This window comes from Leucoraja erinacea, chromosome 33, assembly GCF_028641065.1.
Source record: "Leucoraja erinacea ecotype New England chromosome 33, Leri_hhj_1, whole genome shotgun sequence".
Lineage (NCBI taxonomy): Eukaryota > Metazoa > Chordata > Chondrichthyes > Rajiformes > Rajidae > Leucoraja > Leucoraja erinaceus.
Window position 1 is genome coordinate 730,001 of NC_073409.1, and position 12,034 is coordinate 742,034.

The 12,034-nt window shown below is 50.0% G+C and overlaps 1 protein-coding gene across 1 annotated transcript; it reads right to left on the reverse strand.

Moving 5' to 3' along the window:
- Positions 1 to 4,832: 4,832 nt before the first annotated feature.
- On the reverse strand, positions 4,833 to 9,279 carry mex3b (mex-3 RNA binding family member B). Its single transcript, XM_055661000.1, has 3 exons — positions 8,939 to 9,279; positions 8,081 to 8,321; positions 4,833 to 7,436 (listed from the first exon to the last, which is right to left on the reverse strand). Exons 1-3 carry the CDS (start codon positions 9,047 to 9,049, stop codon positions 6,088 to 6,090), a joined length of 1,701 nt encoding a protein of 566 aa, XP_055516975.1. The 5' UTR covers positions 9,050 to 9,279; the 3' UTR covers positions 4,833 to 6,087.
- Between the last annotated feature and the right edge of the window lie 2,755 nt (positions 9,280 to 12,034).

The following is a 12,034-nucleotide window of genomic DNA, read 5'->3' on the forward strand; positions in this document are numbered from 1 at the left end:
CAAAACAGCGTCTTTATTTTGTCTTCCTGCATTTTAAAACACAAAATTTCATTCAGCATCAATCAATTTTACGGCGCTCTATCTTGTTCGAGCCTCTCCAAGATCACTGACACACAGCTGAAGCTGGGGCAGGCGAGAGCAGAGTTTCATTATCTTCAGCGCTGCTGTATATATATCTAACGGCCAGCAGGGATTAGTGAAGTGTGATCAGTGCGGCAACCCCTGTGTCTCTGGCTGCAAGGCCCGGCCTCTCTCTCGGTCCCATGCCAAGGGAATTGAATTGCCAGCTTCACCATCTGGATCAGGGCCCAGTCTCACGTCACATTCACATCCGGTTTCCTCCTTATATTAGGAGCACATTGTGGATGTTTACATTCTGCACGTTCGCATGTAGCTGTTAGACTCTCGATGCCACTAGAATTATTCACGTGTTGTTATTGTTGACCTGGCAGCACTGGAACTGTGAAATACTCGACATGTTTACACGCTGGCCTCTCCAGCCCCGGCCAGCTGGACAGGAGCAAGTTTAAGAAGGAACTGCAGATGCTGGAAAATCGAAGGTAGACAAAAAATGCTGGAGAGACTGCTGGAGAGGCAGCATCTCTGATGGAGCGAAGGAAAAAGGCGACGTTTCGGGCCGAAACCCCTTGGGTTTCGGCCCGAAACGTCACCTTTTTCCTAGGAGTCGGACACTTATTATTATTTATTCAAATCGTTTGCTATGTCGCTCTTCAAGGGAGATGCTAAATGCATTTCGTTGTCTCTGTACTGTACACTGACAATGACAATTAAAATTGAATCTGAATCTGAATCTGAGGACAGGAGCAAGTTTAATCTCATCTAGGTCATTGGTGGGAAATGCAGATCCAAGAAGTCACAGTTCATGCATGATCCAAGACACACGGAGCAGGGGAAGGTGGCTTCACATCAACGGAGAGACGTGATGAATGAGTCCCGACGTACAACAGGAGGTCAGTCTCAGCTCCGGCCCGCCCGGGCACAACTTTATGAATGGGACTGCCCCTGCCCCATCACACAGCCTTTGTCTGCAACTCGCCGCGTCGAGCAGATACTGGTTAAAACCGAAGACAGACACAAATGCTGGAGTAACTCAGCGGGACAGGCAGCGTCTGAGGAGAGAAGGGATGGGTGACTTTTCGGGTCGAGACCCGTCTTCAGACTGAAACGTTACCCATTCCTACTCGCCATGATGCAGTGCGTTTCCCAATCATCACCACACAGACACCAGCAGCCAACAGGGTCAGATCCAGTCACTTCTGTGTCCGAAACACACGAGGAATGACCTGAGCCCTCATTTTATTGCCTCCTGGCAGAAGAAACGAGTCCATGAATGTAAACATGTTGATCATTGACTCTGCAAGAGTTAAAGTTTCCTGTAGCACTGGGGAGAACTGTGTCAGTTTGGCAGCTGGTTTATGCTCATTCTAAAGGTTATTCCTCAGGGTTACCTTTAGCCTCTGGAGCTGGGTCAAAGGAGAAGAACCCCCCTACCGGCAGAGTTACAGTCAGAAAGACGTACAGCATGAAAACAGACCATTCGGCCCATCACATCCACATTGACAATCCATCTATATCAATTATAACATAAAACAGCAGAGCACATCCTAAATCCATGCCCTCGACCCAAAAGGCAAAGTCATTCATATCATTAGATCAGAATTAGGCCATTCGGCCCATCAAGTCTATTCCACCATTCAATCATGGCTGATCTATCTTTCCCTCTCAACTCCATTCTCCTGCCTTCTCTCCATAAACCCCGACAACCACACTAATCAAGAATTAAAGTTCTCCCAGCCCATTCGATCCTTACCTCAAGCTGCCCAGCATAAACTCTCTGAGATTCTCTTCCTTAAACCCCCTTCTTTCACTGGGGACCCAAGAAACTGCAGATGATGGAATCTCAGGAGAAAAACAAAGTTCTGGAGGAACTCTGCGGGTCAGGCAGCATCTGTGAGGGGAATGGACAGATGATGTTTTGAATCGGATGCCTTCTTGAGACCAATGTAGTTGGTGGGGAAAACTGGAAGGGGGGGGCTGACAAGTGATAGGTGGATACAGGTGAAGGCCAGATAGGTGGAGTAAGTGACAAAGGCTGGGAGTGGATAGGAGACAAAAGGGTGTTAGATAAGAAGAGAAGAGTGGAAATATAAGGCTGGGGGGGGGGGGGGGGGGGGGGGAGAGGAATATGGGTGGTGGGGGCAAGGAAAGAGGGGGGGATAAAAAGAGATTTGAGAATACAGAAGAGGGGAAAAGAGCAGGGAGACGAATGTGGTGAGAGATATGTGTACACACTGGGGGAGACAGCGGCATGAGAGGGGGTGGTTAGGGGAGTATTACTAGTAATAGGAGAGTTCAATGTTTATACCGCTGGGGTGTAAGCTGCCCAAGTGGAATATGAGCTGCTGTTCATACAGTTTGCTTGTGGCCTCACTCTGGCAATGGAGGAGGCCCAGGACAGAAAGGTCAGTGTGGGAATGGGAATGAAAACCGTTAGTAACCAGGAGATCACATTGGCCTTGGCGACTGAACGCAAGTATTCTATACTCAGCCTGGCCGATGTAAATGAGGCCACATCAGAGGCATCGACTAAAATGGACAAGGTTGGAGGAAGTGAGACCTCAGTCTCGCCTGGAAGGGCTGATGGGGATCCTGCATGGAAATGGGAGATGTAAATATCTATCTCACACACACACACACACTATACATATATACACACACACACCATACACATGCATGCACATGCAACAACACATACACACAACCACACATGCACGCCACACGCCCATACACACAAGCAACAACACACATACATAACTGATAATGAACAGGTACAAAACCCACTCAATGATGACCCGTGGGGTCAGAGAAACAACTTGGGAACGGCCTTTTTATCTGTGTCCACACTGACCGTCATCCACCCATTTGCACTAATACCCCATCAACCCCCTGTCCCCCCAATATCATTACCACCCCCCCCCCCCCCCCACACAGATCCCACACACTGGTGGAGGCTTAAAGTGAACAATTAATCTACCAACAGGTGTAACTATGGGTGTGGTGGGAAACGGAAGCATTCGGAGAAAAACTACACAAAGGTGCTGTCTGTGGGAGGGTTCATGGGAGGTTTCACAATTCCTGTCAGGCTAAGATATCTTAGAATGGGCTCCACAACTGATGTAGATATTAACTCTTCTATTTATGACCTACTTAGCAGGTGCTGGAATCACAATGTGATGTCAAACACACTGTGCTGGAGTAACTCAGAGGGTCAGGCAATGTTTTGGGTCGGTGTCCTTGTTCAGACTGATTATTGTGTGGGGTTAGGGGTGAAAGCTGGAGGTGAGGAGGGGCAGGACAAAGGCTGGCGAGTGATAGGTGGATACAGGTGAGGGGAGGGGGTTTGATTGGCAGATGGCTGGACAAAGGCTGGAGATGAAAAGGAGGTAAAAGCGTGGCAAATACTAGGGAGTGAAACATTTCTGGAAAATAAGCTTGAATATATAACAATACATATCTGCAATAAGGCCCTTGGACTATCCTTGATCAGACTTTATCTTGGACAAAACATTATTCCATTATCATGTATCTATACACTGTAAATGGCTTGATTGTAATCATGTTTAAGAAAGAACTGCAGATGCTGGAAAATCGAAGGTAGACAAAAGTCTCCATAGATGCTGCTGCACCCGCTGAGTTTCTCCAGCACTTTTGTCTACATTTGATTGTAATCATGTATTGTCTTTCTGCTGACTGCTCAGCACGCAACAAAGGCTTTTCACTGTACCTCGGTACACGTGACAATATACTACACTAAACAGAACTGAACTGAATATTGTAAGTTCGATTTCATTCACTCCTGCCTTCCTTGCCATCACCCTTGCATTGGACATCACAAGTCTACATGTGCAACAGGACCAAGACAAACTAATTATGTTTAAAAATCCACACAGCCCGATTGCTGCACAGTGCAGCCACTTAAAACGGAAGGAAATCCCGGCAGAGATGAGCAAACCCAAAACCCTTTAATTACAGTTTTTAAGGTTTGTGAAGCAAATGTAATAATTTGGACTTTCTCCATCTGTTGTAAATTAATATGTTATCCATTACATCGTTGATGTTAGTTCATGGATCCAGTTTCACAGAACCAGCAAACCGCGAAGTGCATGAAAACACAGTTAATATGGACTCAGTACACAATCCCACTGCTCCCCCCACCCTCCCCTTGAAAGCTAAGAGGGTAGTTCCCCACTTCAGTCATCTGTCCCTTACCTGCTGTCAGCACATTGAAATCGAGAAAGATCTGCACATGTGGCACAATCCTGTTCTTGTCAGTTCAGTCGACAGTAAAAAAGTGTTTTGTTTTAAAAGTTCTCCCCCAAAGAACATCTGCATAACTGTTTCAGAAACTTTTCCCGTCTGAGCCTCCAACTCAAACCACACCTAATAGCACTTGGCTTCACAAAAGCAGCTGCAGCTTCATGGTATCTGGAAAGGGTCCAACTGAAAAATTTCACTGTAACAGAAGATATAGGTCATGCAAGGCTAGTGAAAAGGAAACGTTTCCAATTCATTAAATCAGAAGCTACATAAGGCCAAGACTGCCACGGTCCATTATTGCCCCGACAGCTGGCCCGTACGTTTGTGATGAGCGGGTACCCACACACCCAAAGCCATTTCGGAGTCACACCAAGCACTCGCATTAACATGGGGACCATCATTCACAGAGCTGTTACGAATGAACAAGGGTTAAAGAGGGGGGAAAATGTTAATGGTAACTCCTCAAGCCGATTACTTTGAAAAATCCACAATCGTTTAAAAATAATTCAATTGGCATTTATTGCAAATTAACGGTCTGAACTACAAGCCAAACAGCACATGCAGCAACTATTAATGCATCTGTAGTACACTAATGTATTCACATTTTCTTAGCACAACTATAATACAGTTTCTTAAATAGATCTATAGTGAGCATACATAATCAGATACTTTGTACTGATGCAAATATCATCTCACGTTGTCATAGCATTAACCCATTCACAAATTTCTTACTTAAAAGAGGTTGTGTTGCTTTCTCAATGGCACTTGGCTGACAAGTGTATGCAGTATATTAAGACCAACAGATGCTTCGAGAATTATTGATTCCATGTACCAATTTTATTTATATAGAAATACTTAAAAAAACATGAAGTAGCACCATTACTTAAGTTTTACCTTTATTATGTAGAACTTTAAATGTCAGAAAAATAAAACTCTTGATACAATTTCAATTCTTGTCTCAGCAAATATAATATTAGTATTTGACCATGAGGTTAAAGGCCCTTTATCATAAAATAAAATATATTTCGTTTTTAAACTTTGCTCAATAAAGTACATTTACGATCAAGTAACTTCACCTACATATACATAAACGAGTGGTAAACAAATGTATTAAAATAGAAATACTAAAAACTATAGTGGTGCAACAGAATCTGTAAATTTTCACTTGATTCTACTTATATAAATGTTAGAAAGCTTAACTGTTTACTTTCATTGATTCTTGCTACTTTTATAATTTCATTTCGTAATAATATAGAATAAAATATGTTTTATATCAATGACTAGAAAATATGCTGGGTGTTGCGGTTTTTTTGTTTCTTTAAAAGCCTCTTTCACTTTTTTTTGCTGATCCCCCCCTCCCCTCCTTCCCACCGAAAACTGCTCGGCGCGGTCTCAGTCAGGCAACAGTATTGTGTGAGCACTAACAAAACCATACAGTGTTCGTGGCGCCCTAGTTAAAAGGCCATCCGAAAATAAAAAACGTTTTTTTTTAACCCAGCTACAAAAAAGTTTCACTGAAATTAAATTAAAATACTTGTAAACATCTGCCATACGAAATATAATTTTTCAAGTCAAAAAAGAATAAAATACTTCAATCTGTAATGCAATTCTGCTTTAGAATTCTCATAAACCTGCGGATTTCACATAATAAACGCGATATGTTTGATGATGTCGGGTTTTTTTTGCTAACTTTTCAGGATGCGGTATTTCAAAGGAGTTTGTTTGTTTGTTTGTTTGTTTGTTCGCCTTTTAAGAAAATATACGTATGGCCTGAGTGACGGCCTTGCGGCAGACTGGACACTCCGGCTGCAGCTTCTCACAGATGCGGGTCGCACAGTCCATGCAGAACAGGTTGTGGCCACACGGGACCAGGGCGGCGATCACCTCGCTCTCCAGACACATCAGGCAGTCGCGGCTGCCCTTCCTCCGCATGCTACACGAGGACGAGGATGATGAGGATGAGGATGAGGACGAGGAACGGGAGCCGCCGGCCTCGGTCAGTGGCCCGGCCGGGAGATGAGCCCCCACCCCCACCCCGCTGCCCGGGAAAGGCGCCAGGCCGAGCGGCGAGCCCACCCCACACAGAGGGTCGCTGCGGACCCGGCGGGCCAGCGGGTGGTGGTCGTGGCCGGCGCCGGGTTGGAGAGGGGGTGGAGGCGGCGGTGGAGGGGGAGGAGGTGGCGGGGGGGAGAGGCGAGGAGGGCCGGCTCGCCGTTGCTGCTGGCTGGCGGGGCCGCCGTTAGCGGTGGCGGGCGGGTAGACGCCGTTAGTCGGGGCGGGGGCCGGGCCGGGCCGCTCGTACTGTGACCACAGAAGGGCAGAGGCGGGCGGGGCGGGCGCGGGGTCGAAGCTGGGCGACTCGAAGCCCAGGTCCCGCTCACTGTCGGCGGGCAGCGCGTCGCCCCCGTACGCGAAGCCGTTGGCTGGGCCGCCGTTGGCGCTGTAGTGCGCGGCGGGTGGGCTGTAGTCGGCCAGGCGGGTCGGGCCGAAGTACGAGTCGGTGGAGGCGCTGCCCAGGGAGCTGGCGCTGTCGTGCCGGTAGTTACAGAAGGGTTTGCGGCCAGGGGTGGGCTTGCTCCACAGGCCGCCCGCTCCGTTCAGCTCGAAGCCCACGTCCGTGCCGTTGGCGTGGAAGTCGTTGTCATCCGTCAGCTCGATCAGGCCGCCTGTCCTCATGGCGATGTGAGCCTCGATCTCTTCCCGGGCGCGGTCCACATTCTCGGGCATGCCCGTCACCTCGAACACGGGCTCCTTGTCGCGGCTGGGGGTGACGATGTAGGTGTGGGTCTGCTGCTGGATGCGCTTGATGGTGGCGCCCTTCGGCCCCACGACTAGCCCCACCACCCGGTAGGGTACCCGCACCTGGATGGTGGTCTGTCCGGGCAGGTTGGGCGGGCCGGGAGCCGCGCCGTTCAGCGCCGTGTTCTTGTTGCGGGACGCGCGGATCATTGAGAAATGCTCGGCGGCAGAGATGATTTCCCGCCGAGCCATCGCCACATCCTCCTTGCGCCCGGTCACTACAAACACCGGCTCCTCCCCCCTCACCGGCGTCTTGATGTACGTGTTGGTCTTCGCCCGCAAAGCTTTGATTTTGCAACCTTTGGAGAAACAAAACAAAACTCATCGTTTAGTCACAAATGCAGAGAGAATGAGACAAACCCTCGGCACAACTCGGCCTGACTCGCCTCTCCCGCATGTGTACACTCCTCTTTGTCATCACTTGCTCCAGGAAAGGGGGTGGGGGAGAGAGCTGGAGCCAACAGTCCGAAATCACCGTGCGAGAATTCCGCTACAAACATCTCTCTCGCTCTAGAGTCCAGAACAACTCGCGTGTCTCTCTCTCCCCCCACCCCCCCACCCGACCCCCATCGCCCACCCGAATGCAAAGACGCACGGACTACATGCAAGACACGAGAGAAAGGACTCGCACCCTCCCGCCTGCAAGGTTTTTTGCGGCGAATGCAGCATGAAATGGTTTTGCAGAAGACAATGCCTGGTGGTACAGCATAGAACAGGCAGCTAACAGGGATGCAAGCTGGAAGATGCAGAGTAAATAGATACATTGTCACAGGGTGCGGATACATTTAGACACAGGACTGATAGACTGTATCGATGCCACACAAAGCTACACTGTTGCACGCGCGCAGCATAAAGACACAATGTGTCGGTCGCCAGCGCCAAACTGCAACATTGCGAGTCGAGTCGAGCCCGGGCGAGGAGCGGGACGCGGCTAAATCCTCACCTTGTCGGCCCACGATCTCGGCGACGTGCTCCGAGCTCGGCACCGGCACACACTCGGTCATGTTGACGCTCTTCTTCCTCGGCTCGTTGTCGTAAATGGAGCTCTCGTCGTTATCCAGCCCCAGCAGCGTGAGCTGGTCGAGGGCGATCTGTAGCGCTCTCTGGTCATCTAGCGTCTCTCCGCCGTTGTTGTTGTTGTTGTTGGGGTTCCGCTCCATGTCGGCGAAAAGCGAACTCGGCATCTTTTATTAAAGGGGGGAGAGGGAGGGAGAGAGAGAGAGAGAGGCTGAGCCCGAGAGAAAGCAGGAAGGAATCAGACAAAAGCAAACGGGAGGGGAGTGTGTAGAGGGGGAGAAAGAGAAGGGGGGGGGGGGGGGGGGGGGGGGGGGTGGGTGGTGGTGGTAGTAGGGAGGAGGAGGAGGGGGAGGGGGGTGTGGAGGCAAGGAGAGAGAGACGGAGCAGAAGCTGGAGTGCGATGGAGGCAGAGCCGGCAGCGAGGCCGAGCCGTGGCCGGCTCCTGGGTCCCGGTGTGTCGCCGGGAGCCGCGGCCGCCGCTCCCCTCCCACTTCCTTTGTGTTGTGGCTCGGCGGGGGGCGCGGGGGGGAGGAGGAGGAGCCGGGAGGGAGGGAGTGCGGGCAGTCAGCGATCGCAGCGCGGTTTGGGGACCCGCAGCCGCTTTGTGGAGGCGGCCGGGCTTTTCTTTGTGCAAATTTTTAGCAGAAGCCCCAACCCTCCCTCCCCTTCCCCGGCAGCGCCGCTCGGCTCCGCCCGGCTGCCTCCCTCCCTCCCTCCCTCCCTCTCCGTGTGTGTGTGTGTGTGTGTGCAGGGGCCGGCTCGCCCGCTTTCAGCACCGTCTCACCGCGCCTCGCTGCAGCCCGAGCCCCGGCAACGCTGCCGAGCAGTGCGGCCCCATGACATCAGGCACACACGGCAAGGTCGGCGGCCAGAGGTTATCTGCTCGCCGCCTCATTGGCCCGGGGCGGCGAGGGAGGAGGCAGCGGCGGGTGGACGGGACCCTCCTTCACTCTCGCTACTACCACCCCCTCCTCCCTGCTCCCATATACTACTAGAGAACAATGAAACTATGCGACCTGCAGCATGGGCTCGTTTATTTTCATGCAGTCGCTGGGAATATACTTAAAAAAACACACACAATCTGAAAGGACTCGGCTCCAAGAATCGAGCCTTTCTCCCCGAATCTAGATCCACTTTCAGCAGTGGTCAGGATATTCGCATTAAGAAATCACAAACCAGTCTCATCGTGAACTGCGAGGACAATAAATGTCTCTCGTCCCCAGTGTATGTAACGATGGCTTAACATCCAAGCATGGTAACATGCTATTATCAGTGTGATCTCTGCTCTGCCAGTTAGTCGATTGAAGAGCAGCCCGGCCCAACCGGGGTGCAGACAAATTAACGTTGACATTAATGAACCAGTCACATATCATGCGATGGATGGTCTCCAGTCACAGGCGAACAATGGGTCTTATCATTTTACTGGGCGTTTTGCGATTATTTAATGACTGATTTATTGCTCTGAATGTATTTCTTTTTGAGAAACTTGAACGATGCTAATTGGAAGGCAGGATATATTTCTTCCCCGCCAAACTCATGTCCGTGGCCCCAGCAGGCAGCCAGCCCCCTCGCCCCCGAATCCCGGGCGAAAACATGTCTTTGTTACATTTGTTATTGCGATGGAGCTGCGGAGAGGTGGCGATCTTTAGTGATTCGACAACTGGGGCTGCTAAACCATCAAAGAAATAAAATGCATTAAAAAAAACACCGTAGTGGTCAATTATTGAAGAGAATGTCGCCTTATATTTTAAAGTCAATCCAGTGGCAGTTACGTCAGCGGTAACTCGGCGTGTTGGTTCATTCCAATTCAAATCTCCTTCCCCCCACACACACACTGGCGACAATGGGAGACAGTTTGTGTTGGTGTGGAACTTTGCGGTGGTTTCTGTACATTCCACTGCGCCGTGCCGATAACATCCGTGAACAATGGGGCACAACTATGACGGACTCGACTATTTAGTTACACACACTAATATTACAATGTTGCCGCTAACATCACTCGCATGCTGTCATCCCACTTCAGAGCCAGTTGGCGAAGAGTCACGGCGAGGTTAATATTCTTGTTTGTTGCTTGCTAGTGAAAGGTCGAGCCCTCGTGCCCAAGAGGGACCAGGCTACAGTGACACTTGCTATCAAATAAAATCAATCAAACGCAGATGAAGGGCGCAGGTAAACGCATCTAAATCTCAGCCTGTTCTTTGCGCTCCTGTTATCTGTAAATGTGCATTTCCACTGAGATTACGTGTGGTTTATCAATGAGGTGACCACAGGCGGGAGAGAAAACGGCCCGATTTGTTTTATTTACACACAGTCCAACACCAGAGAACCCAGCTCTTAGTGTCAACTGGACCATTGTGGGCTCCGCCTTCCCTTCATCATCGTTACTTCATTTGCATATCTTTCATTGAACTGTGTTCTAAATCACCGTCTATATCTCTCGTTTCCCTCTCCCCCGACCCTCAATCTGAAGGGTCTCCACCCGAAACGTCACCTATCCATGTTCTCCACAGATGCTGCCTGACCCGCTGAGTTATGGTGCAGCAGCATCTATGGAGCTAAGGAAATAGGCAACTTTTCGGGCCGAAATCCTTTCGGGCCGAAATCCTTCTGGAAATTTCCTTAGCTCCATAGATGCTGCCTGACCCGCTGAGTTACTCCATCACTCTGTGAAACGTCACCTATCCATGTTCTCCATAGATGCTGCCTGACCCGCTGAGTTACTCCAGCACTCTATGCAACGTCACCTATCCCCGTTCTCCACAGATTCTGCCTGACCCGCTGAGTTTCTCCAGCACTCTGTGAAACGTCACCTATCCATGTTCTCCACAGATGCTGCCTAACCCACTGAGTTACTCCAGCACTCTGTGTCTGTCTTCGCTGTCAGACATACCTGGTTTCAATTCCCGTTTCACCGAATGTTACTCAATGAAGAAGCAGTCATCGTGTTTTAGCGGCAAGCCTTTGTAGCGGAACCCTGTTGCATAATTATATTAACACAATCATAATTCTACGCACTGACGGATCCCCAAAATTGCGCGATAGAAACACATGAGTCAAACGCTCAGGGTGCCGAGTAATTTGATAGAAAAGGCAAGAGCTTTCGACACAAACATGTCAACGAGGGGAATATTGAGCTGCCGGAGGGGAGGATGCCGCGTTTAAAACTGGCCACAGCCACTCACAGCGCAGAATTCCGCAATACTCTAGTTCTCATTCTGATTTGAAGAAAAGGCTCTGTGTGGATCTGAGGCTGGCGGGGAGGATGGGTCACAAAAGCTGCCCCACAATGCTTATGTTAATGTAAACTGCTCCAATCCCCTGAAAGACAAGCCCTTTGTCGCTATCTCTCTGCCTGTCTAGTTAGCATAATCACAGTCACCCTGTAACACGTTCACTGCGTTAGTATTTGCTGGTCTAGATCCAAGAGACCGCGTTAGTATCTTGGATTATTTCCTCGCAAATACCCCTTCCAAGCACCTAATTTCCATCACACCCTGCCCTCGCTCTACCAGCTAAGTCCTCGTCGCTATTCTGAACGGATCTGGCGATGTTTATGTTGAACGGCCCTCAGTCCCCCTGAGTTGAGAGGTTATTTGTGTCATTCCCGTCCAAACACGGAAGCCGCGGCCCGGCTACAGCCAGTTGTATCCCAGAGATGTGAGATCTCAGTGGCTGCCACATCCCAGGCTGTTTACCGCTGAAGAGAGGACGCGTTTTAGAATCGGCCCGGCCTCGACAAGAGGGGACGTTACTGCTTCACAAGCGGATGTATGTGGCCGGTCGTTTCATTGTCACTGATCGATGTGAAACCAGTTGGCGCCTCGTGTTACGAGTCCTACATCTCCCAAAGCCCGACACCTCCGGAGTGCAGACAGTCGCG

Coding starts and splice junctions, on each gene's coding strand:
- mex3b (XM_055661000.1), bottom strand. CDS start 9,049: ATGAGGCGGCGAGCAGATAACCTCTGGCCGCCGACCTTGCCGTGTGTG. Junction 8,322..8,938: donor TCGGGCTGCAGCGAGGCGCG/GTGAGACGGTGC, acceptor CTTTAATAAAAG/ATGCCGAGTTCGCTTTTCGC. Junction 7,437..8,080: donor CGAGATCGTGGGCCGACAAG/GTGAGGATTTAG, acceptor GTTTCTCCAAAG/GTTGCAAAATCAAAGCTTTG.